The 27,575-nt window shown below is 47.1% G+C and overlaps 1 protein-coding gene across 1 annotated transcript in view; it reads left to right on the top strand.

Annotated features, from left to right (window-relative positions):
• The first annotated feature begins 1,780 nt into the window (after positions 1–1,780).
• The window catches only part of LOC143344976 (uncharacterized), a 191,231-nt gene continuing 165,436 nt past the window's right edge, over positions 1,781–27,575 (top strand). The window contains 3 exon segments of the mRNA XM_076771633.1: positions 1,781–1,861; positions 5,004–5,023; positions 14,518–15,192. Of these exon segments, the coding sequence (XP_076627748.1) occupies positions 1,781–1,861; positions 5,004–5,023; positions 14,518–15,192 (776 nt within the window).

Here is a 27,575-nt window from a genome sequence, read left to right as displayed (position 1 = left end):
CTGTTTGTCAACCCGGTGGCCGCCGCGAGCAAACAAACATTCCGCGCCACCCGTTAGGCGACACACGACCGTCCCCCGGCAGCACGCGCCTTCTGCGCGACGATTATTAATAGTCCCTGCCCCGGCTAACTCTTTCCACGGCACTCAGGGATGGATCGAGGCTGCCTTAGACGAGAGACGATATCGATCTCGAGGGCTGACCGGCTGAAGAAGCCACGGGAAAAATTTTTCGGGGTGCCGGATTTCATGGCTGCTAGGATGTCTGATCGGAATTCGGTTGATGGAAGAGGACTCTCCCGGCTACGACGTTGCGTTCCTGTTCGGTAGCTTGCTCGGTGACTTTTTCGTTTCGAACGAAAAATACCAGTCACGATGGAATCTTTCTCGACAATCGCGTTGATTGGAAGTTAAATCACGAAAGATAATCCGTAGCTCGTTTCGAATGCTCCATACGACCTTGGAGGTTCCTTCGGGAAAATAAGTCCAGATAGACCAGAGCCATAAGTGTGTCGCCGCGAACACCGGAGTCTCGTACATCACGCGGAAGTGGTTGACGAGTGTTTGACTTCCCGAGACCGTACGCTGTCGTTCGAAAATAAAACGGAAACCGTGTACCTCGTTTTCACCCTCGTCTCACTGATTTACGAGCCAAAAAGCACGATAAAGGATTACACGAAGGAATCAGGTCTCGCGCACTTAACTCGCCACAATTCCTAACAGATTCCGACGTTTCTGTTCGCAGACTATGCTCGACGACGCGAGACAACGGCACAGCGACGCCACGGAATGCTCGCCCAAGAGCCTCGCGAAGAAGATCGAAGGGTGCATCGTCAGGTTAGCCATTTGCATTTTATCGTAACACTAAAAGTTCCTCCATTCGTATTTCGTCAACGTAAAAAAAGTAAACTCTGCAACTCGAGTAAAGAGGGGTTGAAAAAGGCAAAGAGACGTCGGGGAAACGTCGAAACCGATCGAGTCGAACGGGTTTCGGTTCTTCGGGGTCGAGAAGGGGTTGAAGGGTCGCGGATCGTTGACCATCCTCGCAGCCCAAAGGCATTCGTTGATTACCGACGAAGGAGAGCCGCGGGATTTTAATTAGCGGCGTTTGCTCTTCGCAAACACTGGCCAATCTGGCTTCCATCGTGGACGCTCGCGCGTGTGTGGAGCGGCCAGCCCGATTTCAAAGTAAAAATTTTGTCTAGAGTCTTTGACTCTTTGCCCGACGCGCGGTTTGTTCTCGAATTTAGCTGGCTTTGTGGCCGCGGTAAAAAATTACGATTTCGCGGCGGACCAAGTATATTTCTCTTTCACGGTTTCCAGCCAACGAGCGAGTCAACGTTCCAGCTTACTAAATTTATTTAAACGATCTTATATTTAAAAACGTTGGCAAACTCGACTCGTATTTTCCTCGTATTTCGTTCCGACTGAACCTAATAGAGAATATTATAAGCTAATTTAGAGAATATATACGAAGCGTTTTCCAACCAGAAGCTCCGGTTTTGTTTTCAAATGGTAGTTTGTCGGTGCGTCGCCGCACCTTGTATCCTTCGCGCGGACTAAACTATTTCAACCAAGAAGGAAGATAGAAGATGCGCTGTCGGTGCTCGTGGCACAAATGACCCCGTCATAGGGAAGAAATCATAGGAAACGTGTAATGCGGATTCCATACCGCAAGAAAGATCGGCGTAACGCCTCGCGGTCGCAAGAAGTCCGACAACCGAGTACTACGAGCGTACAATTCGCTGGTAGCCACTCTGTATCTCGATAAAAACGGCCGCAGATGCGAGAGGATCAACCGTTAGGCGATCGTCGAGGCGTTCTTCGTCTCCGTTCGGCCCAGGAAACGACGGAGGTGACGAGGGTAATATTTCAAAGCTCGTTGAGAGCCGGAGAGGACCCCGCGCGCGGAATGCCGGGAGTAATTTGAACAAACGTACGACAACGTCTCATTTGTCACGCGTGTGACGCGCGAACCGACCGGAGCGACAACGACTACGAGCCAGAAATACCGTCGATGGACACTTTTTTTCCTCTCGCCGTTCATCCGCGAGGAATTCGATCGTAATGAGCTACGCGGTGTCAAAGGGGTCTTATTTCCACTATGAAGGGACAAGGAAGATTGAACGACCGGCGACTTCATTGCGAGCGATTTATTAATACCAGAACCTGTCCAGACTTTGCTCTTAATCCCTCCGTTTCGAAACGATTCAAAAGTCCCCGGGAAAACGCACTTCTCGATTTTCTCTTGACGCTATCAAGCCGTAATATAGATATTAAAAAATACCACGGTGTAGGAAATATGCTCTACGACGTTGCATTAAAATCTCAAATTAGTGGCGGTAATACTTTTCCCGCAAAAAATTCGCGAACACGCTCCCGAGCGAGGATGTCTTTTTAAGTTGTGTAAAAATGTCGTCGCGTATTAAAGTCGTTTCTTCTCGCGACTCGGTGCAATCTCTCCGGAGTACGAGACGATCAGTGTCGGATAAGTAACAGCTCGAAGTAATCGCACGGAAAGGCGGATCTGTCCGTCGCGGAAACTACAAAAACCAGCACCCTTGTCGTGGGTGACGGGGCGATTTCGACGACCCTCGTTTTGTAAACTAGGCGCGAGGGAATTTCGAGCTAAAAAGCGGGTGATTAATGATCGTTGCTCTCTAAAAAGGTCGTCGCGTCCCACGGACCGTCTCTCTCGATCCTGCGGGACCGAGGAGTTCCTTAGGGCTGCTGGCTAGTAATTGATTCCGGATTACTTGTCGTTGACAAGAAACACGACCGTCACGCGATGACTCTTGACATCTCGTCACGCTGTAATCTTGTACGCGTCCCGCCACGCAAACGAATTATTCTGTCGGACCTTTTTACGATACTCTACTCCTTAATTTCCTCCTTCTTCGAGGAGAGATACGTCCCAGTCGTAATCTCCCGTCCGCCAGTTTTTAAGATCCTGCGAGAAAGTCTTGCAACAGTTTATGGTTTGTTTGATAACTTGAGCTAATATTTGTGGCATAGAAAATCTTTGAATCATATCGAATACGTGATGGAGATTTAGTTGAATTTCTAGTGAATTTTAATAAAAAATGCTTACAGGAAGCGTGGTTTGCTTACGATCGTCAAATATATCGCTGCACAACGTAATATTGTATACAGAGATTATGCTCGAACAATGGTCGAATATTCGGAATCATGTTTTGCCAGAAATTGCTTAATTATCGAATCGAATAAAGAGAAAGCGTACGTCTTTATTGCATTCGATCTGGTCGATCCGAAAACCGATTCCACCGTGTTCCACGTAGCGATGCAGCCGTGGAACACCGCGGAAGGAGCAGACTTTCGTTTTGCAAACGTCCCTCGATCAGTCACTGTAATTGGTACCCCCCTCGCGAGACGAATGTTAATATCTTCGAGCGCAGAAAAAAGCAGGAGAACAAATTGAATCACCGGGGCTCCGCGCGCGGGGCAAAAGGTCACTGGAAGAACTCGACCTTGTTCCCAACTCCGCGAGCCAACTGGCTAATAATTAAAATCCTTCGAGCGTTCGTTTTCCGTTCGAAATTAGCCGCGACCGTAACTACTCTCGTTAGGTCGTCCTCGGCACTGGAGGGTGGACGCAACGATGCGGAGCGCGTTAAAAATGAAAAATGCCGCGTCGTTTCTGGGTTACTTCGACGAGGAAGTTTCTCGAGAGTGCTGCTCAAGACTTCCTGTATTCGAATAGTCGAATACTCGAGCGGTAAATTAAAAATTTCATCGCTTTAAGGTCTACGAAGAAAATTAATTTTCGAATAATAGGCGAGCAAGATCGGTACCCCTCCAGGCACAATAATGGTATTGGGCTGCTAATGCCGGGATAATAATATTCGAGTAGCAATGCAGGAATAGTCCTAGCCCTGTTCGCGGGTCCATCGGTATCCTGGTGGCCGGATAGAGCCGCTTTGCATAGCGGTAGACGCGATTACAGTATCGGATTACGTTCCCCCACCTACCGCGTTTCGAGTATTAATGTTCATTTCGCGAACGCATCGCGACGCGGAAAAATTGGGGCGATTTGTGGTCGGGACGAAAGAGATTCCGAGAAAAACTCCCTTCGAACTCGATTTCAGGCGGAACGTCGACCGCAAATCGTTTTCATTTTTCCCGCCGGCGCAACCTGCGCCGCGCGCGTCATTTTCGAATCGATCTTAATCCTGTCTCGGAAGCTTGGCACTTTCGAAGGCGAGAAACTCGTGTTGCACGTTGCTTGACAAACGGAGCAATTTTTCTTAATATTTCTCAGTTTTTACGGCCAGTTTCTTATTCGAATAAAATCTTATCCCGATTCGGACCTGTCCCGTGCGCAAAGGGTTAACGGAAAGAAAAAAAATGTCGCCAAAGCCGGGTGTCTAGTGGCGCGCGATCGCCCGCGTCGACCCGTGCGACGTTCGAGATCGGTTTACACGAATCGAAAAAGTTGCCTCGCGTCTCCGCCGGGGCTCTAGCTGTCAGGGATAAGGACTGAAATAACAGAGACGCATTAGCGTCGCGAGGATCAAAGTGCGGGGAACACCGGCGGAGAGAGACGTTTCGAGGGAGAGGGAAGGAGAAAAACTAAAAAAAAGACGAAAATAGGAAAGCCACCCAGGCTGTCGTGCCCCGTGAGTTTAACGCGTACGTTAATGCCTGTCGACCAGCCTGGACCTCGTCCTCTATAATTAGCCTGTATTGTGTTACTCGCGAGCGGATTATTGCGCTCATAAACCGTTCATAAAGTTTTTCGGCGCGCCCCGTACGACGACGACGTTTGTTGTTGCTCGAACCTGGACGGCAGGCCTGCGCCGCGAGTCACGGAATTCTTCCGATCGTAATTGTTATCAATAAACTTCGCCGTGAAATTCCTACGCGCGACAGAAATTGTTATGAATCGACTTTATCTATGGACACACGCAACCGACCGTGCAATTTGCCCGCCGGTATTATTTTTCGCGTTCGAATCTATTTTTTTTTTTATCTAGGATCGGTGAAAGTTACGAACTTGTATATTTCGGCGTACGCGAGATACGCGAATTTTTATGGATTTAAGATCATAGAAAAATAAGAGAGGAGAGGATTTTTATATAAATTGATATTTTTTGTAACATCGAACTTCCGTTTACGACGAGACGTTTTCGTAGCGCGAGTTTCGTTGGATGGATAGATTCGTTGGCCGTACCGAAAAGGTTAAAACTACTTGACACGGTAATACGCACGTTCTCACGATTCTACAAATACGAGTATGACAAAAACTGTTCTCCGTGCGTGAGCGAGTCGCATCAGTCTTTGACAGTCACGGTCTGGACGATGCGCGTGCATCATGCTAGCCCGTGACTGTCACAGGATGGATACTTCAGCGGTTAATGCTAAAGACACTTCGAACATCTGCTGGCAAGAAATCAAATTTTTTGTTATAATTTTAAAGCTATTGATTGATATACCCACGGCTTACAACACCTTTTTGCTTATTATTACGAGTATGTACATGCACCGTGTCGTGCATGTCTCTATCGTGCCACGTACAAATTGCACAGTTTGACAGGCTCCTCTTCAAGGGCGACTCCTGGAACATCCATCTCAGAAAAATTGAGCAAATATTAAAATAGCTTCGCCAGTCGATATTTTGTTTATGTTTCCTGACTCGCTGAGCGGAGTGTACAGCCTCTATGGACCCCGGGGACCGTTTCTTTCGTTCCATCTAGCCACGGAAGGAGCGCGTCCGTGGGATTTGCGACGTTCGTGGACGGAATCCCATCCGGGCGCGAAAGAACGAGAAACGAGGCGATCCGCGTTTATTTATTTCCGCGTGTAATCCGTGCGTCGTAATGGATCTCGCGTTCGCCTCGACGCGATGCGATAAATCGCGCGGGCACGGTTACACGGGTGCACCGTAAACGAACAGAGAAAGTCGTAATGAGCCCCCGTCAGCCCGGCCAGGAATATTATAAAATGCGCCGCGGTGTATAAATTAAGGCCTGCTTTACCGGGGCAATAACGACTCGAATACAATTCTGATTACGTAATTATCCCAGAGACCTTGTTGTCTCGCCGTGGAAGCACGCGGAACGTAGCAATAAATTTCGACGGGGTTCAACGGACCCCCCTTCTGCGTTTCCCTTTTCAACCAGACTCCTTTTCGACCCTGACACGGTTCAGAAAAGCGTGCCAGGAACCATCGTACACGTGGATAAAATAAAAATAAAATTCCGAGTCTATATAATCGAGTTTTTTCGTTTCGTTTCGACAGGCACTTAAAGCGACGAGCGAGCAATCAAAATTTTTCTAAATTCCGAGCGTTCAGGGCAGAAGAAACGCTATAAGCAATTAAACACGTCGGTTCGATAGAGCAGCGTGATATGGTTTCGTCCAGCGACGGCGATTTAAGGCGGCAATAAACCGAGAAAAACCAGAATCGCGAACCGGGATCAATTTTGTTTTACGTTGCTCGTTCGAGAGACGCCACGCCATATTTTTCTTGTCGCGAACGGCCGTTGAAAGGACCTTGCAAGGGTGCAAAAAACCGGATCGTTGCGTCACCGGGTCGTTTAATGGTAAAGAAAAGACGGCGAGACTGTTATCAAGGATTGTATCGCGACGAACGTTATATCGATGAAAACATGAGCGCGACATTTATACATTATGCTCGGCGTCTACGCCCGCGGCGAGCGAGGCATCCTCTGTCTAGGACATCCTGCAATTTTGTACGATAAATTAACTATACGACTCCAGATACGATAAGTTACGAGCCGAGCGTCGATCGGGATTATTGACATTTTCGCTTGGAATTAATACTTTGTATTCCGCGCGCGTCCGTTCCGTGATTACGCGGCATTTATCCTGCCAATTATGCATAACTGGTTTCGCGAATAATTACGCCATTAATACGTGCTGGCCGTATTAGCCGGCCGAAGAATGCCAGGGAACGAGTCGCGAGCCTTGACATAGAAACGCCTCTTTACGCGACTTTAAAGTTCCACAAAATTAAACGATTAGACTTTCAAAAATCGAACCTTGTCTCTAAAATGTCTAAGCTTCGGGTAATCATCATCCAAGAAATTGATCGAACCTGCTGGATTTCTGCGGGCGGTCGAACGTTTAGGACCAGAAATTCCGGATCCCGGAGACGTCAGTTCCAGAACGCTGTAAACCCTGTGGAGCGTATTAGTCCCAAGATCGTGGATACCAAGATTGTTCAAACGCGTTGATCGATCGATAAGCAAGTTATTTAACAAGGAAATTTCAAGTTCGCTATCGTCCAGCAAGCTTGTAAGTTTAGTAGATTCGCATTACGTTAAGAAAAATGTTCGTAACTATGAATAGGAGGGCACGTGCCTACGTAAACATCTCTTACAGCTTTTTACGAATCCATCGTTAACGCGCGTTATAAACTACCCTGCGCGCGAGGCGAGGGCACCGATCCTGTACATAAATCTCGCTTAGCTTTAAGACTTAAAAGGACAGGGTAAAAACCGTATCCCATAGGACCACGCGTTCCTTCCAGGTCCATTCTAACGAGCTAACTGTAGAAGTAGAAAGAGGGCATCGCGAGTAACCGGAAAGTACATCAGTTACCGATGATCAGCGTTTCCCAGCCACTTTTCCCAACAAATGTACCCCGGCGTTCGAACAAGAACGCTTCGAGCGTGCTCCGAGCGGAGAGATTACACCAGTAGCGAATGTTGGCTCGTTGAGTAGAAGGCCCGATAGCGGTAAGCTCGTTAAGCTCGTGGCTCGTAGAGTCGAGAGGAGAATGACAGTCGGGTCCCGGTGTGGGACCGGTGGAAGCGTGTGTTCGCGGGTAATAAAGTCGCCGGACGTCCAAGCTGAAGTAGGTTTTGTCCTGTACCGATAATGGCGGCACTTCATCAAGGCTCCTCGGCTCTAACCCCTCTTCCTGCGGGACGAAAGCGCGCTAGGTGTACGTGTGTCCCGCAGGAGGCCATCTGTTTCGTCATTACCGCCGGGCAGTAAACCACCTCCCACCCCTCCCCTCTGCTCCTTGTCCACGTCCCACGGGTGATACATCGTGTTTTCTTATTTGCCGGACGTGCTGCGGGAAAATCGTCCGAGAAAATCGAGTGATTTGTCCGGGAGGTGTTAATGGCCGACCGTATACTCAGACAGTTCCTTCGACTCCCGGACGCGTCGTCCTAAGCTTCCCTCTTCTTTCCTCCTCCGGTCACGTACCAGCCACCACACGCGGTATCTTCTTACACGGTGGACGAAATTCCTCCAAGATTTACCGAAACTTGGTGAAAAATTTAAATTGTTGCTCGAGCTCGCGCGGAGACTACTTTGCATAATCCACTCCTCCATCGGAAAAGTCCATTAATCTCCGTCGATCGTAAAAATAGACGATCGTTCGGAGCACCCTTTTCGTCCAACTATTTCGAGGATGACGACAAGTCGCCGGGGAGCGAGGGAAAGGGCGAGAGTACGTCAAGAAGAGCATCTTCGGGAGCCGTGAACCTGTCAATAAGGTGGATTCCGGAGCCGTTCGCCGGTGACGGCCTAAAAGAAGCGCCGCTGGAGGAAGAGAAAACGAGAGCCGATCATCGTACTGACGAGGGGTTCGGTGAGGGCACGAACGGGGGGATGGAAGAGTGGATAGAACGCTGGTCCATGGGATCTCGGAAGCTCGTGTCGGCGTTCTCGGGGGCCGGCGTGACTTGCAGCTCGATTTCTGGCACAGAGAGCTGACGGATGCCCGGTCCCGGTGCTTTTCTTCGAATGCCGTATCGGGACACGATGATGCCAGCGCGCTAGTCATTAGGCGGTATCGCGCGAGAGATCGTTAAGGAGCAGCCTGTAAAAGGAACGCGCCGACGCCGGTGCCTCCTCGCTCTCCTCCGCCCCGGAGAGCTTTGCCCGCTTTCTATCCCGGGTGACGTTATGTAATTACCGTCGATGAAATACACGTCGATCGATGATACCTACCCGGGGGCCCCCGAGTGCTCTTGTCTCGCCGTTTGATCTGGCTGTTTTAATACCTTCGTACGCGGTCGTGCCGGACGCTGATAGCGTCCTCCGCGTCTCATCGTTCCGGTTGCCAGCCGGGGAGCTCCTCGACCCCGAACAAGGGGGATTATTTCGCGAGAAACGAACCATTCTTCGATCGGGTATTAAAATTAGTCTACTTGGGACGAATCTCTTACGAGAACTATAATTTATCCGTTCTACCGTGGCGTACAGAGTATCAATTTTATTTTAACGAGGATGGAATCTTCTCTCTGCCATTCCCAGATCGCTAAAGTTAGGAGATAGAAGGAATCGAAGCTCGAGCGGCAGAGCGTTCGTTGTAGCGGAACGAGGATTTTGTATCATTCTGGGACGCGTCCTTTGTCCGGGTGCCGAGGAATTAACGCACGATTATGCCCGGTGCGTTATACCGTGCCGAATGAAAGGCGCTCGAGACGCTCGGAGGGCACCGACGACGGACTCATCCTCCCGATCCGGTCGAGCCGCTTAATGTCGTCGTCGCGCAGGAATGCCAGGGAGTCATCCATCGGGTATCCATCAACTCCGATACCGGGGCCCTCGGTTCCAGTGGCTGGGTATCAGAATAAAAAATAATTTACAGAAAAGGAAAAAAACGAAGGAACGAGAGAAATAAAAGTAAACTGGTTACATTTGTCGGGACGACGCGTTGGACCGGGCGAGGGACGGGAGGGTGTGGCGTGACAAGAGGCGTAATTACGCTAAACGATTTCCGAGGAGGCCAGCACCGACTGGCTAACGATTGTAAATGCGGTGGCAAGAAGGATAGTCCCTGTCGCGGTGAGCATTGCACCTTTCAAGAGGCCGTTCCACGTCCTTGCCTCGTGTGAATCGGAAGATTAGCCGATTCACGGCGACCGTGGTTCTTGTATCGGTGACTAGAGCCCGCCGGTCACGGTGACCGGATAATGGAACGACCCGCTTTTCGACACGCTTTTCTTTCGCCCTGAAGTCGTTACGCAATCGCGCGAACACCGCCGCCAGCGAGGAGACTGTTGACCGAAGCTGAGTTCGATCGCACCGACGCGACGCTCGAAAAACGAATAGGCGACCCTTGCATAAGCTTTAAACGCTATAAATTAACACTGAACCTACCGACATTTCGTGCATACCCATTCCTACCATGACCAGTCAAACCAGTCTTTCTTTTTCTCTTCTACGAGGCAACGTATTTCTAATTTTTGCAGTATTTGTATAGAAAGTTATGCTTTGAAGTTCATTCGTAAGATATCTTCATCTTTTATGCCGCATGTTTTCTCTTAAACCATGCATTTTAAAAATCTCTACAGAAATATTCGATTTTACTCTAAATATGAAAACTTACAAACTATGACATTTATTTTCAATTAAATGAACAATTTATAGTCCAGTCTTATCGCAAACCAGTCGTATAATCGATAGGAATTGCTGAAACTTCTTTGGATATGCAACGTCAAAGTAAATTGCAAAATAAACATAGAAGACGGCATTAATTATAGTAGTAGTTATCGAATAAAACAATTTTTCGAAATTTTTATTATTGCACTTTGTTCTTCGGAAAGTACTCGTTAGCTTTTGTTCGGAACATTTTTTTGTCAGATTCGTGTAAATGCATCAAATATCGATTGTTAAGATGAACTTCATGTGAAGCGTCAAAGTAAATTGCAAAATAAACATAGAAGACGGCATAAATTATAGTAGCAGATGTGCTCATCGGATAGAGGATGAAATGTCCTTTAAAATGAGCGTTCGTGAGAGTCGATAGCTTTATTAGTTCCGGAGATATAGCGATTTTAATTTCAAGTCGATGCGGTGGCTAGTTACGGAGATATGAGGGTCCGAAGTTTGTTTACATTTCGTAGTGCGCTCGCGCGAGTTCATTCATCTCGCGCGCGTGACAATAGTAACAGTGCGTAGTAAATTCTTGGAAATACTACGCCGCACTAGGTCACGAGAGTCACGTCTCATGTGCGACAAGGAGGTACTACGCGACGCGTCAGACGGAGACAGAGATAGTCGAATTAAGAAAAATACCCTTTTACATAAATTACGATATCTCGGAAACGGGAAGTCGGATCGCCAAAAACAAAAAACCATTTTAAAGGGGAAGGTTTGCCGCTGCCAACAGTGGTTCAATAATGGGCAAAACACTAGTACCTTCGGAGCTACACGCGGCTAAAGTTTTAGTATTTTTAATACGCGTGAATAGGCTACTGTACACGCAACGGGCAGTGAGAGTCGAATTAAGAAAAATTACCCCTTCATATAAATTACGATATCTCCGAAACGGGAAGTCGGATCGCTAAAAACAAAAAACCATTTTAAAGGGGAAGGTTTGCCGCTGCCAACAGTGGTTTAATAATTGATAAAACACTAGTAGCTTCGGAGCTACACGCGTCTAAAGTTTTAGTATTTTTGATACGCGTTGATACACTATTCTAAGGCTAACGGCGAGATCGTAGCGGAATTTTAAAAAATACCTCTTTACATAAATTACGATATCTCGAAAACGGGAAGTCGGATCGCTAAAAACGAAAAACCATTTTAAAGGGGAAGGTTTGCCGCTGCCAACAGTGGTTCAATAATGGATAAAACATTAGTAATTTCGGAACTGCACGCGCGTAATGTTAAACTATTTTTAATACGCGTTGTTAGCCTGTTCCAAGACAGTGGATACGATATTAAACCACAGTCGATCAAATGGTTCGTGTTTTACATTACCGGGGAGGTTGAAAGTTCTCGTCGGCAGCCATCGACGGTGCAATATTTTAATGTAATTTATCCGGAACCGGCAGCAGAGGAGTGGAATTAGTTGCACAACAGCCTGGTTAGCAACTCGATACCCGGGTGGGAAGCGGAAACTTCGATACCTGACAGAACAGCCTCCCGAATTTGGAAACTTCTAAACTCTCTGTTGCAAGCAGGATAAACTCATTCCGTGAAAGACGCTGTACCGCGATCGGTGCTCGTTAAAATGCGTAATTGAACGTCGCAATTTACGAGCGTCAGCAATAAACAACTGGCCGGGCGTTCGAAAAGTTCGCTAACCAAAAGGACTTCGAGCAGGCATTAATGTCAGAGTGGCGAACGTTTCGATCGTCCATCCGCCGGTATAGCCTCGCGGAGGCTTCATTAGCCGACTTTAATTACAGGACGACCAAGATCGTTGTCGCGAGAACAGGAATGGCGGCTGGTTCGATAGACGCCCGGCGCGGACGATCATTTATCATCCCGAAGGCAATTATCGTAATTAATATCGCCGGCGTGGCAATCGTACTCGCGGATGTCGTTGGCGCCGATTTTTCTTCCGCGATCGCCGTGCGGCATCCGTTCAGCGGCACCGATCCACCGTTAATCAACGGATTCATCGAATTGCACCGATCATCGATCGAGCCGGGACCGCTAACCTCCCCAACTCCCTTCGTCGAAAAGATAATCGTTTACGTCTGCGTGGCATTTTATGGACCGTAACCAGGAAACGAATTAAATCGCTGGAAAAATCCGCGAACCGGTTCTCTCAAAGCGTCCTCGTTCGACGAACAAATAGATTAAGCGAGCGGCTTGATTTATTCGTTTCAGATCGGTGTCCCGTAAAATAGTAAAATTTATCGCTCGAACCACGGCAATTCCTTCGAGAGGAAATTGGCGACGATTCCATTTTTCGACAACCCTTCGCAATTAACCGAGCGTCCAAGAGGGCGTCTTCGAGGCGAATTAAATCGCACCCTGGCGTCGCAGTTAGAGGTCACGGGCGAAACTGACGGCAGTCGTTTCACTCGCGGGCCAAGAGGTTCCAGCAATAACATTAATCCAGGACGGCGCGGTGGCCAGGGAGCTCGTCTCCTCGTGGTCGACGTTAGGTCCGCGCAGAGCAATCCCCCGGTGGCCGAGATCTCCTGTGGCCGGTCGTATAAAGCAACCCCGTGGAATGGACTCGCGAGCTGTCTCGGCTCTGTCGCGGTTTGTCCCTAGACGGGATGCGGTCTGGACCCGAACCCTCCGTCCTCCTCCGGCACCTCTGTAATTTTAATAAGCCATATTACGAGCCCCTACCTACGGGAACGGCTTCCTTTTGTGCAGACAAAAGGATCTGTCCTCGGGATAACTCGTAACGATGCTATTTAACTTCTTGACGTACGATTTAATTTCAAATCATTTTTCAAACGTATACTATTTTATTCAATGGCCACGAAAAATAATAGATTTGTTGCAAGGGGTTGAAATTGAAGAGCAAGAGTTGCTTCAAATTTTGTTATATTATTGTGTCAAAGTACGATGTAATTTCTGTTTCAACGTTTCCCTGAGAACCGTAATGCCTCGATTCGTTGGGACAATGTAAAAAAAAATGTCGAAGGGTGTCTCCTACTAGCAGATTAGCGGATTACGCGTTTGTTCTTTCGTTCGTTTAGGAGATGGGGGTCGTTTGGAATAAATGGGATATCGCTTTAATGAATTTCCAGCGGAACGTCAGGAGGCGTCATCCCCAGCGCAGAAGGCAGTTGCTCGGGGGATTAAGCGGGGCAATCTGTGGCATTTTTTTCCCGCAAACGACCAGATTTTTATGCCTAATTAATCGTCGGATATCCGAGGGCGGGGAACAAGGATTACGGGCGAGATTCGCGCGATACCCGTCTTTCGGCGGGGGCGATGCAATGATTTGTGCCCGCGATTAGGAAATTACACCCCTCTTAATTAGATTTTATAGAAACGCCTGCGATAAATCCTCCGGGCCGTCCTCGCCGGGACGATTATTAATCGCGTCTATCGGACCGTGTCGATTGTTAGCCCAACAACGCGTGTAAAAATTAGAAATCAATGTTTGGAACGAAGAGTTATCGAGAACACCTTCTTCGGGGCGACGTATCGAAGTATAGAGAAATTTCATAAAGAAATGAAAGAAACTCGCGACGCCGGAAGCGGAGGAACGAGCAAGGGGGAAGATTGCCCGTAGTCCAGGACAGTTTCCGTTCTAATTTATCAATCGAAGCAACGGGGAACGCTACCGAGCATTTTGATAGCCCTGGAAGAAACTGCAGGAGCCCGAAGTTATCCGCGAACTTTCGAGTGCAGAGCCGGCTGATTTATCGGGCTCATTACTGCCAGGAAAGAGGGAGGACTACAGCAACAGCCACCCCAGCGGCGTGTTTTACAAGACGGCATTAATTGCTCGAATTAAATATGCACCTCTCTCCGTGGCGTAATTTATTTCGGTTTCCTTAAGCGCTTTAAGTCGTCGGGAACTCGCCGCCACGGCATCGCAGCCGTTTTCCACGGACGTTAATAATGGCCCCGTAGGATATTAATTGACGCTGCTTCTGCAAAAAGCTCGCGCCACGCTTTAATCTTGACCGCGGCACGGTTCCTCCTCGGGGACCAGCCACCAGGTCGACACGAGTCTCGAGCTTTTTCTTCAACCCTCTTATATTCTGTAAAATTCTATTTTTGTTTCGACGGGGGTTGAAATCTCTCAGGAACGATACGATACTTTTGAAGATAGATATAAATTAACCAAATGTGGAAATATCGTTTCAGGAACGCCTATGACGAGGAGCGACGAGCCCAGAAGGCGCTCTTCCTGCTAAAGGCGCGCGATCGACGGATCGCTTTCCTGGAGAAACGCGTGGCAGAGCTGGAGGACACTGCTACGTGTCTGCACGAAATAAGCCTGCGAAATTCCTCGGGAACGTCGACCTTGGGACGGAGTAAAGACGTTTCAGACAGCGACACGTCGAGAGACGTCGCGGACAAGAAAATATTCGAAGACGTTTCCTCGGAGCAACTGTCGGTGCCGCGATTGAAATTGTCCGCCTGTTCCGTTTCGAACTTGGAGACGGAGGTCTTCTCCACCCCCGCGATCGACCTTATCCACGAGAAAAAGAAACGTCAGAGTCCGGCGGGAGAGACCAACGACACTGTTGGTAAGATTCTTTCGAAGAAAAGCGAGTACGAGATCGAGGAGAACACGGATTCCCGATTCAAAGGCAAAGATGGTTCCGTGACGACGGACGAGAAGGCGGAAGGAAGCGTTCGTCGTGTTTTGTGCGGGAAACAGCAAAGATCGAGACTGACGAGGTGCTCTTCGAGCGTTCCGTGGATTCGGGGGAAGCACAGTCTCAGGAAGAAGCTTCGCGGTTTCGAGGTGAAAACCGGGAAACGGCTGGAGGAGCTGCCCGCTGGAGACGGACACCTGACGTTCGCGGCGTTCGGGTGAGTAAGATTCATAGTGCGGCCGTTCCCGACGGAACTCGACGCCATTGCAGCGGTTCGCAGTGTTTCCTTCGTTGGTCAGAGGATATTAAAAAATTCTGAACGAAATGTCAACGAATCGTCTCGTCCCTCCGAATTTATCGTTTCGCGTGGGTTGGATCGCGACGCGTTTTCAGCGGGAAAAGTAGTCGGTTGTCGGCCGTTTCCACAACCACCTGTTCAATTATGAGGGCGGTAATTCGAGCCAGAGCGTTCTGCGTCGAATCGATCTTCGCCTGACAAGGTTGGGAAACACTGATCGATCCGGTAGAGCACAGACGTGCGCTCGTAGGATAGATCTGGTCCGAGCTGGGCACGTACCGGACGATTTTTCCCGCTGGCCGGTCGATCCGGGCCCCGGCGCATAGACATGAAAATGCATGTAATTAGCTGAAATTGATGTTGAACGCGAGCGTGGCCGCAATTTTAATCGGCTGTCGTATGATAATTACGCGTGGCGGGCAGCCCTCGACCCACGCTGGATAAATCATCTCTCACTCTCGCTTCGACCGCTACGCTACGCTCTGCTCGCGCCATCGAGAGCCCTGCAACGATTCCCAGGTATTCATTTACTTCGTATTAATCAATGCGTGAAATTGATTACGGCTAGTCGAGGCCCCGTAACGAGGGTTGCCCGATCGGGTGGGGGAGAGAAACGTAGGCTGGGAAAAGAGAGCAGCTCTCTCGTTGCTTCGAGATCGGGGAAACGTAATCTTTGCCCTCCCGTCGCGGCTCGCGCTAGCCACATATCGTACTTTTCCTACCAAATCGTGTCTTTTTTCAGTTTAGAAAGTTCGCTACGTTTTTGATAATTTTAGACAAAGTCTCTACCCTTTGACGGCCATTGTCACGTATATGTGACTTCACCAGTCTCGGTTGGATCGTTCATTACATTTATTGAGTTTGTTCGGGATGTATTACATTTATAACTTTGGTCTACAAACGTTGATCGATCCACAAATCAATTTCTTTGCCATTTGACTCGCTCGAGTCACGAGAAAACCTTCTTAAGATAGAACAGAACGATTCTTGGAGTCAGTTTTAGAACGAACCTGCAAATGGACCGTTTAACCTGTCGTTATTGTTCGAAATCGTCTAAACAATAGAAGGAAATTGCTAGGACAAGGTTCGACGCACCGTGTGGATTTACAAGAGTCGATTTTAACCCCATCCCTAGCTCCATTCTGACTCGTGTTCGTTTTAAAATACTAGTTTTGGTTTCTATAGGAGCTACTTTGATTACATCCTGCAACGAACACTCTACGTTCGTCTTAAGCTGATGGTAATCTTTTGGAGGTTATTAAACGCTCAAGGTTTCCAATTTCTACAAATCTCAACAAACGACTCGGAAAAGTTCGACGTCGAGGGATAGAAAAATTCTCTAGGCCCTCGTAACTTTGAAAGCGACTCGCAAGAGTGCCTTTGCACAGTATTGTTCCGCGATACGTGCAGTTTCTCGGCTCCGAGTCGCGTCGAAAGGGCGATTCCAAAGCGGAGTGCGGATCTCGCGTCGCGTTATCTGCTCGCTCGAATCTCGGGATCGAAGCGTACGCGATGGACAAGCGAGTGGCTGCCAAGCTCGGTTCGCGGCAGCCAGCTTTAATTGGAGGTTCGGCAGCTCGGGTGAAAGAAACGCGAGACGTGCACGGAGTGAAGATGCCACTCGCCGGCGATTCCTCCCGATCACCGGGACGCACGTCGCGCGGACGTCCCGTTAGCTTTGTCACCGGCTGTCTATCCGCCGGGGGGGACCTCTTTTAATGTCCGGCCACAGCGTCACCGAGATTCTGCTAATTGGACGGTATAAATTCGCCGCCGTGCCGGAGAAACGGCAGCCACAGATCGCGATGGACGCTCAGCTCGAAGGGTTTCTCCACTCCGCCATATTATTCCCCTCATAATTGTCCAATAACTTTTTCAAAGAATTATGGAACAAGATCATATTCTCTGGTGTTAAACGCACGTTTATGGCTCGAAATCAGGACGAAAATTAAAACTGTGCAATCGATTTTATTATTCTACGAGATTCAAACATCGTTGAAATATGTTATAACTAGACTGCGGATCTTTATGCAAATTCACAATTTTATTAATAGAATTAGTGACATGGAAGCTTTGTAGTAAATATAATAAGTCACATACGTGAACGTAAAAGTGTTCCCACTGCCAACCACGTACACGAGTACACTTTGATTTATCATTACTCATAAAGAAATAACAGAACATAGATAAACAATGACGCTCAAAACAGAAATGCCAGTGGGAATAAGTTCGTGTAATTTGGGGTTGGAATGGGTTAAAGAAAACTGTGTCGAGCAGCTAGCTTGCATTAAAATGAAAGAATCGACGAGAGGGAGGAAGGAGCACCAGCGGAGAAAAATCGCGGAAGAAATGAATCTGTTCGGAGGAGGAAAGAGGAGATCGCGTTCCGGGCGATCGAGTTAACAGCCGGCGACCATCCACGTGGACGTCCGGAGTCAATGGTCGTTAAATTTAATGGGCCTGCTCGTTAATTCCATATACCGACGGTTTCGCGTACGCAATAACAAATTACGCAAACGACTCGCTCGGTCGAGCTGACACGCTTGTATTTTCATAATATTCGCTCGGAACGTCGTCAATTAAGGTCGTGTGTGCGACCGCCCGGCCCGAAACTCGAGCGAACCGGCGAATTTCGGACGACGGGGATTAATTTTGACGTAGCTACGTCGGCCACGATAACGCTCGTAACCAATATACAGGGTGTTCGGCCACCCCTGGGAAAAATTTTAATGGGAGATTCTAGGGGCCAAAATAAGACGAAAATCAAGAATATTTCTCGGTTGAGGCATCTTTAAAAAGTTATTAAAAAATTTCAAATCATTCTGAAAAAATTATTTTTGGTTGCAGGGGTCAATGACAATCATTTTTGGTGAATAGACATACCCTTGAATTCCTACGCACTTTCGAGAAAAAAATTCCTTACCGAAAATACAATGTCTGACCCTGATATTCCGATTCCCCTGGAATTTCAAAAATTTTCAAATCATTCTGGAAAAATTATTTTCGGTTGCAGGGATCAATTACAATCGTTTTTGGTGAATAGACATACCTCCGAAATCCTACCCACTTTCGAGAAAAAAAATCGGGTAGGTGATGAAATTTTTGGGTGAAAAAAAAAAACTTTCGAATCGTCTTGGAAAAATTATTTTTAGATGCAGGGGTCGATTACAATCATTTTTGGTGAATATACATACCCCCGAAATCTTGCGCATTTTCGAGAAAAAAATTCAATACTGACGGAACTTTAAACGTTAATAACTTTTTAAGGAAGCCTCCATCAGCAAATTGATATTCTTGATTTTCGTCTTATTTTTATCCCTAGAATTCCCCATTAAAATTTTTCCCAGGGTTGGCTGAACACCCTATATAGAAGGTTTCTTCTTTGTAATGAGCGCCTTGCATTGGGTCGTAACGCGCAGGATGCAAGATTCCGCGAGAGAAAATAAATAAAACACTTGTTCTCTCTATTTAATACTCGCAAGTAAAGTGTTCTATCGAGGTAGGCGTCTCGAATGGATCACCGTGTATGTTTACGGAGGATCCAGCTAAATTAGCATCGCGCTATAAAGATACGTCGCAGCGAATACTCGAGGTGATAATGTAAATAAGGACCGCGGGCCAATTTGCGTCTCTGGCACGCGCATAATTTAATTGTTGCATTATGCGGTCCTATAAAGATATTTACGAGCGATCGGCTTCCTAAGAGACGCTGCTTGATGGAAAGACCGGGGAACCGCGATTAACCCATTTTTTTTTTTCCACCTCTTTTCGTCCCCGGCGCGTTCGACCGGACTGTTCGATGCGATCTACGAACACGCGAGGCTCGTAAAGATACGAATATCTTCTTTTTTTTTCTTAATTGTTGCGCGTTAAACCGCGCGGAACGTGTAATTAGCTCGGACGTATCGCGTAAGTGGCGGGGCATTAACTGTTGCCCCCTTTAATTATTGTACGTCTCGAACTATGGGTGTTTAAGAGAAATCTGCGCTCGGCGATACACTCTGCTCTTCTTAGCTAGCGACAAATAAAAATTGCAGATGCGCGACTATTTTTATACTCGCGCTTTTAAGTTGTGCCGCGAAAGGTACATTGACTATAGTTTGCTATTCAAGGCAGGTGCGCTCAAACTAAACAAATTATTCCACGTTGCGACAGAAACATCTACGAGAAAGGATCCTTCGAGATAACTCTAGTTTTTAATCGTGACAGAAGCAATAGTAATCCGAACATATGTTAAGACTGTCTAGAAAATGTAAGAATAATATCGATAATATTTTAAACAAGTACACATTATTAATTGATAGGCTACAGGTAATTTATGAAATGTTTATAATTCTTCTTCCTTTTGATTTTGGTGTTTTTAACAATTTCAATGCAAATTTCAACTTGTTATGTCGAAGAGGAGAGCGTCCTCCGACAATTACTTAACCTCTGGCCCTTGAACGCGATTTCTAGATCGAGCCGTCGATCGACACTGTGCCCAAGGTCAAAGGTTATCGAATCACCGGCTGTCACGAGGCGATTTCGTCACCGTCGACAATTTCGCCGCGCAATGGCTGTCGGTTGGGTATCGAACATCGGATCGCGAGCTGCTCTACGATTTAAAGAGCGTCTTTCTCGAGTCGTGACGACTGGATCTGTTCGATCCCTCGGCCTCTCTCGTTGCGACACTCGCCCGAGAAAGCAAAAATACGGTTTCTGGTCCCTCGATCCTGTCGTTTCCGGGGTCGTTCCTCGTCCAAACGATCGTTCTCCCCGAGATCGAATAAATTATGCAACGTATTCAATTTGTAAAACTAATACCACGAGAGTAGAAGACGAAACTGTCGTTTGCAAATTCGTTTTAAAGAAGATGTCGTCCATTACGTTAACATCGTATTAATTTAGCATCGATGGGAAAGGAGATCTCATTTGTTACAGATATTTTTTATTCGAAAAATCTGCGATCCCATTGAAAATAACAAGATAGCAAGTTTAGCAACACTCCGTCGTAAAAATTTATTGCCTATTGTTCGGCGAAAGATTGTTGCCTGGCGAAAATTCATAGCGTTCGCGGTGAAAAGCAAACGCTGCTGGAGAACTTAATAAATATAATTAGAAGCCGGCTCTTCCCCGGTCGATTATCGATGCATTATCACCGACCTACGAACATTTCAGCAACGAAAATTTATGAGAACGTTGTTCAGACGGTTTCGCGCCGAACAATAACAAGTTAAACGGTCCATTTGCAGGATCGTTCCAAATCAGACTCCAAGGATGCTGCTATCTTCGAAATCACGGCTAACCTTTCTGTGTGATCGAATGTGTCTCGAGAGGCCATCGGCAAAAGGACGAAGGGAAGCGGATTCTTTGGAATTCCTGCGCGTCGATGCCGAGATAATCGGTCATATTAGCCTCTGAAATTAACGAGGAGCGCGGCTGCTCGTCATTGGCGGGGCTAGGAGGCTGGGTTAAAGTAGCCGATACCGGAGGAGACAGCCGCTATCTGCTGGCTGGCAGATTAGCGATCTTTCGAACGTTCCACGAGGACGAAAATGAGCGACGATCGGTGGTTTTATCGCGTCCAGAGGGCCGGGGCCAGACATCGACGAGCCAACGATTTGCATAACCGTCGAACGGGGACGTTGTTACCCCATCGGGACGCGACACGCATCTTGCGTTCCCCGGTTGTATGCAAACTGACGCGCGCAACAAGCTTATCCGCGACCCCGATCGTGATTCATCGATCCGTCGGTCTCTCTCCGTCTCTCGTCTGTCGTGGTTCGCCACCCGGTAGCCGGTTGATCCTCTTACTTTCACGTTCTCTTTCTCTCTTCCTTTCTCCTCCTTAATTCCCCAGATCGGCGAACTAACGAGAACGACGCCGCCGGCGCTCGCCCAGTAAATTACTCGCGCGAGTTCCTAAGAGATCCGCCGTTCAAGGTCCGCTAACGGTCGACCGTTACCGATGGGAATCGGCTCGAAGGACGAAACCTGGAAGGACGAAGCTTCCTGGATCGACGCGGCAACAACCACGCGCCAAAGACCACGCACGAGACCCTAAAACTAAAGATTAATTCTTTCTTAATTAAACACGAGACTTGTACATTTTTAGAATCGATCGCGTAACTCTTCTAACTACTCTTCTCGGAGGAGAGAAATCTTCGAAACAAATGTTGTTCTCCGTCGAAAGCAACAGAGATATTTCAGGGTCCGAAATATGACGTCTCACGCTGTATATTTTTAGTCAGAGTCTAAAGCTGGAAAACAAAATACACGGTTACTGTTTTCGAGACAGAAACAATAACGTCTCTATCTCTGTCAGGCAAGAACATATACATAATCTTGCGTGCAATTTTTTTTTTTAAACGATGGTAATTGAAAATTGTGGCACGCAATGCGGTAAATAGTTAATTCTTGGTGTTAACCGACGTTGACTAATATTGGCCATTAGCCGAGGGCCCACAGTTTCAGATAGGCCTCGTGATCGCTTAATTAGGCTGTTGCACGCTTAACTTGTTCTTCTCCCCTGCGTTGATGCCAATAAAAGTGGCTTCGATTCTATAACGATCGAAACAATCCCCCATCACCATTGACTTTTCTTTTTCGAACCATCCAAGCAAAGTTTCTCGACAAAACGTCCAAAATAAAATATCTATCTCGTATATTGCTCCCGCCGACGGCCCACTTTATATCTCGGTTATTTGTTTACGAGAAAAAGAGGAAACTTATCGCTATTAATTTTCGCTGGATTTTTCGAAAACCGTCGAGCGGTCGGCGCGTGGAGAGGGAAATCAATCATCGAAATCAATTTTCTGATTGGCCTTCCCCGCGAACGAAAGATTTTACACACCGTGAAAGGTGAAAGGAGGCTGACCAATACTTTCGCGCGAGGATGGTAGAACTATCCCGACAAAGTTTATAATTTATCATCGACGCATAAATCTGTACGAATCGAAATCGCGAGTGAGAGGTAACGTTTCCCAGCAGTGCCTCGTTCCTTAACCGTATCTGCTACGGAAAAATTAAAAGGTCTGCGCGATTAATCTATCAGGATCGACGTTCGTTTGCAAACTTTGCCTCCTTTTGCATCCCAACAATGATGCATCGAGCGCGGAAGAAAGTTCGTACAAGCGGGATATGGACGTCCGTTGCATTGTACCGTGTATTCCCGATAATTGAATGCCCCGATGGGAAACGGGAGGCACCGACGCATGAGAAAATACAAGAAGGTCAACCGACTAGTTCCGACATTAAGGCGACGATGTCTCCAGGAAAACCAGTCGTCGATTCCTGCGCGGTGTCTCGCGAGAACCGTAAGAAAGAAAATGATGGACGATTAAGGTCCGCCACTTTCTCATCCTTTCGGATCGCCAGGTTATCGAACTCGAAAAATAAGGATGAAAACCAGATCTATAATTCTCGCGGTCCTTAAACACACCCCTGTCCACCCTCCGAATGATCCATCGTACGCGAACGATGTTTTCCATTCGAAACACTCAGCGTGCTCGTCCGCTAATTCCATGCATTAGCAGGCGGTGCGCGACAAATGCACGATCTTTAGCGGAAAAAGCCCGAGTCGCATCCTCCGGGGAACTCGACGCAAAAACCTGTAGACACGATACAGGTAAACAGAACACAGTGATTGGCCGTATACGGAACACCGTAACTAGCGAGCCTCCAGTTCCAGTTTACTGAATTCGCAAATAAAACCAAGGCTTCGAGGTTGTAATTTTTCGTTTTTTTCAACGACCGGTGGACAATCGCGTTTACCCGTTTGGGGGAAAAGCAGAGCGTCCGTGGCACGAGAAGGAAAGGGGATCGAACGGGTAACCCAAGACGCGATGAGAACACAAGACGAAGACGTCCCGCAGAGACAACTAGCCGGGGAACTAATCACACCGGTGGCTGACGTTCTTAGTTCATCACGAGGACCCAGGGTAATATATACCAGCCCGGCCACGATCTCGAACTAATCTAATATACCCGGTCTCGCTACGAAACACCGAGGACCTGCTCTTCGCGTGCACGGACGTGTTACGGGCGGTACAGTCGACCAAACTAGTCCACTTGCATCGAAATCCCAGGAAATTGGCGAGCTTTGCGAGCCAGCGAGTTTCCATGGAGTGGCTGAACGTTCGTTAGGTTCGAACAATACCTCTACAACTTTTATTTCAGCTCCATTCCGACCGCGGATGGTCGAGTCGCGGCTTATTTTATTCCGCAACACGATTTATAAAGATTAACGAAGGATGAATCGCGTTCGACGCGTCTTCCTTAATTAGTATAAAATGTGAGACTCGTGCCAAGGAATCTCGTTAGGATTATTATTTGCGCATCGAGGCCGATAAATATTTGGTCGATTTTCTTCGCACATCCTACGCGGTGAATCAGAGACATTAATTTTAATTATTTTAAGTACTTTCCACTTAAAACACCGGTTTTACCCAGTCGACGGAACTGGTCCGTTCGCTATGAATCCCAGGAAGATTACCGGGCCCATAAATCTCGAACTCGTTTCAACGCGCAAACGCAAAAATAATACAGGAGGACATTGTAATTTTAAGCATACTTTGTGCGTAACGTACCCGCGATACTAGGCTACAGCGGAGTATACGTAATCCAGAGGGTCTATAACCCTGGAAGAATCTTGCTTTCCTGTACTCGTCTCGAGCTCGTTTAGCGTACTAACTCGACGCTGTTTAACTCTCGCTTTGGAAAACGGAAAACTCTTCTTCTCGTTCGTTGCATCTCTAAAACTGAGACTTGGACGACTTCATCTTCATCTTTCGTTCGGGTCAGAGGGTATATTTTTATTTAGCAATTCGTTCAGAGATCAGACTCGAAATAATTAAGTTCGTCCAGTCTAACAACCGTAATTATTGGAGAACATTCAGTAAAAGTTTGGGGTTGCTCCTCGAAACAAGAATTTAGAATATTATCTAGTTTCGTGACTTAAGAAAGGTGATAGAAAATGAGTAATTTCTTTTGATATCGAGAAAGCTGTAGGATTGGCTATAAAACGTAATTAAAAGCCCGATGACATAAGTTTTGGATCTTTTCGAATCGAACCCGTGCATTTCTCTTCGCGCAGATCGATTCTTCCCACCGTTCCGCGTCATTAAGTTATGAGCATTGAAAACGAGGTATTTCATGTTGCATGTTCGTATTGAATAGCACGATGTTCATGTTGAAATTGTATTCATCACACTGAATCACGTAACATTGATGACCGTGGTTACCGGGCGTCAAGTAAATAATGCGATTTATAAACACGTTTCGTTCGTTTCGTGATAGATTTGCGTGCCGCGCGCCTCTTGCTTCCCAGATTTTGCTTATCAACCGTGTTAGATTCGATCAATTTGAAACGTATCGTAATGATCTTTCCTAATAACGAGAAACTCGGTCGAGTGTAACTGCTACGCGTCGCGAGAACGCGATGAAAAATGCAACGTGGTGAGCTGTAAAATATTTGCGCTATAAATTAAACGTTCACGGCGCGACGTTCGCGCACCTGCTAGGATCGAGCAACATCTTAACGTAAAATATTAAATATTTCGTCGAACATCGCATTCTCGACGATCGTGCTTTCACGTACGTTTGTATAGAATTATAAGGAGAATCATTTAATATATAAAAAAAAACGTATAGTTTAATTAAAAGTAATACACCTGCAGAAAAAATGCGAGGTCTTCGAGTCAACAAATATCGTGAAATAAGCAGATCTTTCCAGGATCGAACTTTCGAAGGGACAGGTATAGATTTAGGTTATTTTGGTTATTTTGTTCGCCCCCCGTCTGGTCGTAGGCGTGGATGGAAGACGAAGGACGGTGGATCGGAGTATCCTGGGCGTTGCAGGATCGAGTGCACCTGAAATTGACCGCGGAAGAACTAGTTTTATCGACTGTACTCGGATACCTACTTAACCGCCCAAGGACAATGGCCGTGCTACCTTCGCAGTGAAACGCTATACACGATTATTTCGAGCGATATATCGCCCCCGTGAGCCAGGCTGCTGGCAAGACGGTAAAAGGACCTTTCGGGAGATCGAGATAGAGCTTATTGTCCCGGAACGACGCCGGGGCAGGTGTGTACGCTTAACAAATCGACCGTCGTAGCGGCGAGGCCGAGTACGACTTTCTTGCGCCTTCTTTTCCTCCGTCCCTCCTCCCTTCCTCTCGGCCACGACTCATTTTTGAGCGAGTTTCCGTAGATAAATCGCCTCTGTCGAGTCGCGGGGATCGCGGAGCGCCCGGAAATTCGGAATCCAGGACACCCGGTGGCCGCGAAAAGAACACCTGCCCGCGTTGATGTCTCTGACGTTTTGAGAGATGCTGACTAATAGGAGGCGAGCTTCTCTCCCCTTAATCGTCCATTGGACGTCGCGATGCAGATAACCGAATTCCGCCACTCGACTCGATTAATTAAATTTTTACCGTTCGACCGTACCACTAGTCTTTTAATAATGTCAACATTTTTTATTCTCGTCTAACGTGCAGTGTTTGTTTCGTTCTGTTATGAACCCTTTCCGAAGGCGCGAATCCTTGAAAGTGGATGACCCGACCTCGGTATCATCCAGGATACAACTGTGTTACTCTCGCTAGAAAGAATTTCATTGTGTCCTTAACTGTGCCTTCGATCGAGGCGTCTAAAAATAGCCGCCTTTGTTGGGAATTAATGAAGATGTAATTAAAAACATTATTCGAAGGATCGTGTACGGGAACCCGTAATATTTGCCCGAACGATAACGCGTGATTTACAAGGATCTGGGGCTGAACTCCTGTTCCGCCCTCGGATTCACCGCGGTGTCGCGGGAACCAATTAAAATCTAGAAAAAACTAAATCCCGTTTACTCGTGGCGCGCGATTAATTCGTCGTCGACCAATTAAGCCAACGATACCGAGGAATTAATTCGATCGCGATTCAGTTTGGAATGGTATCAATTACCCGGTTCCCTCGCTAATTAACAGCCACGCTCTTAATTGATTGGCAACGCGTTGACCTTCGCAGGAAAGTAAATTCGCAACCGCGCGTCTAATTACGCGACGATTCCGCGATGCCTTCCAGAACGGGACAAAATTTTAAATCGCTACGTTTATTCCACAGAATATTTAAATTTTTACTTTATCGGAGGAGGTCAATGGAAATTATATTTCGATCGATGTATGATAAAATTCCTGTAATATAGAAAATTCCATTAACCCCTTAACGCTTATATTTTTCGGGTTGACCAATGATCAATTTTCTGTATTGGACTTGTTAATTACAATATCGTATCTAACGTATAATTTGAAGGAAAACAAATATTGTTATCCGTTAAATCGTTAAATTAAACAAATATCATTTCTCAAAACAGTCAGACTCGGGCATGAGCGTTAAGGGGTTAATGTTCCACAAAGGGGTGGTACAGTCGAATTTTCTAAACGTAAGTTAGAAGTTAAAAATCAAAACTCGAACATCCCTACCCTAAATGGAGAGCAGGTCGAAAGATCGCGTTCATCGGGGGAAAGGGAAACGGCAGACGATACGTATGAGAAGTGTGGGATTTAGTTGGACGATGACGAAAGATAGAAGTACGAACTAATGAAACGAGCATTAGCAGAATGATACGAGACGTTGGTGCGGATCGGGTCGAACACGTACGGACAGAAATTTCGACATTTAACCTCATTTATCTCGAAAGCAAGTATAATACATGACGAAAAGTGTGTTTCTCAAACGGCTCGTCGAGATCTATAATTTGAAGTTAGTCTCGAACGGAGCCTTCGGCCGTACCTCGCCTTTACATAATTAGGCAATTTGTTATATGCCACGTACACTTTCTCCTAATATGCATAATAAAGATATTATAATAATAATAATAATTTCAAGACTCGTTGTCGTTTTACGCGGCTCTTCCCGTGAGAACCGGAGGACGAACGGGATCGACGCGCGGCGAAAGCCCGTTGCAGAAACGTTTTAAAAATCGGTCCAAGTTCTGCGCCGTGTCAGTGATCGATGGAGCGACCGGAAAGTATCGCGGTCGCGCGGCACGGTGCTCGAGAGACAATGCGGGAAAATTAAAACTGTCCTCCGGTTGGCAGAAATTGATTTCGCGGGAGCAGGTGAACGAGCATCGCGCGGCGGGAGAGGTTGCAAAAGTACAAAGTAATCTAGCTCGGAATGCCGAACGTCCCGAGGAGCGATCTACTCCCGAGGAGTGACTCCTCTGCTTTCACGATAACGAGCCACCGTCTATAAATCATAGCTCGGCGAGGATCGTTTCCGTGTAGGCCGCGGCTCGAGAGAGGCTAGGTCCGCGGAATTTTCTGCCCGCGAGTCTA

The sequence above is a fragment of the Colletes latitarsis genome, chromosome 1 (assembly GCF_051014445.1).
Source record: "Colletes latitarsis isolate SP2378_abdomen chromosome 1, iyColLati1, whole genome shotgun sequence".
In the NCBI taxonomy this organism is placed as follows: Eukaryota; Metazoa; Arthropoda; class Insecta; order Hymenoptera; family Colletidae; genus Colletes; species Colletes latitarsis.
This window is presented reverse-complemented; position numbering and strand designations above follow the sequence as displayed.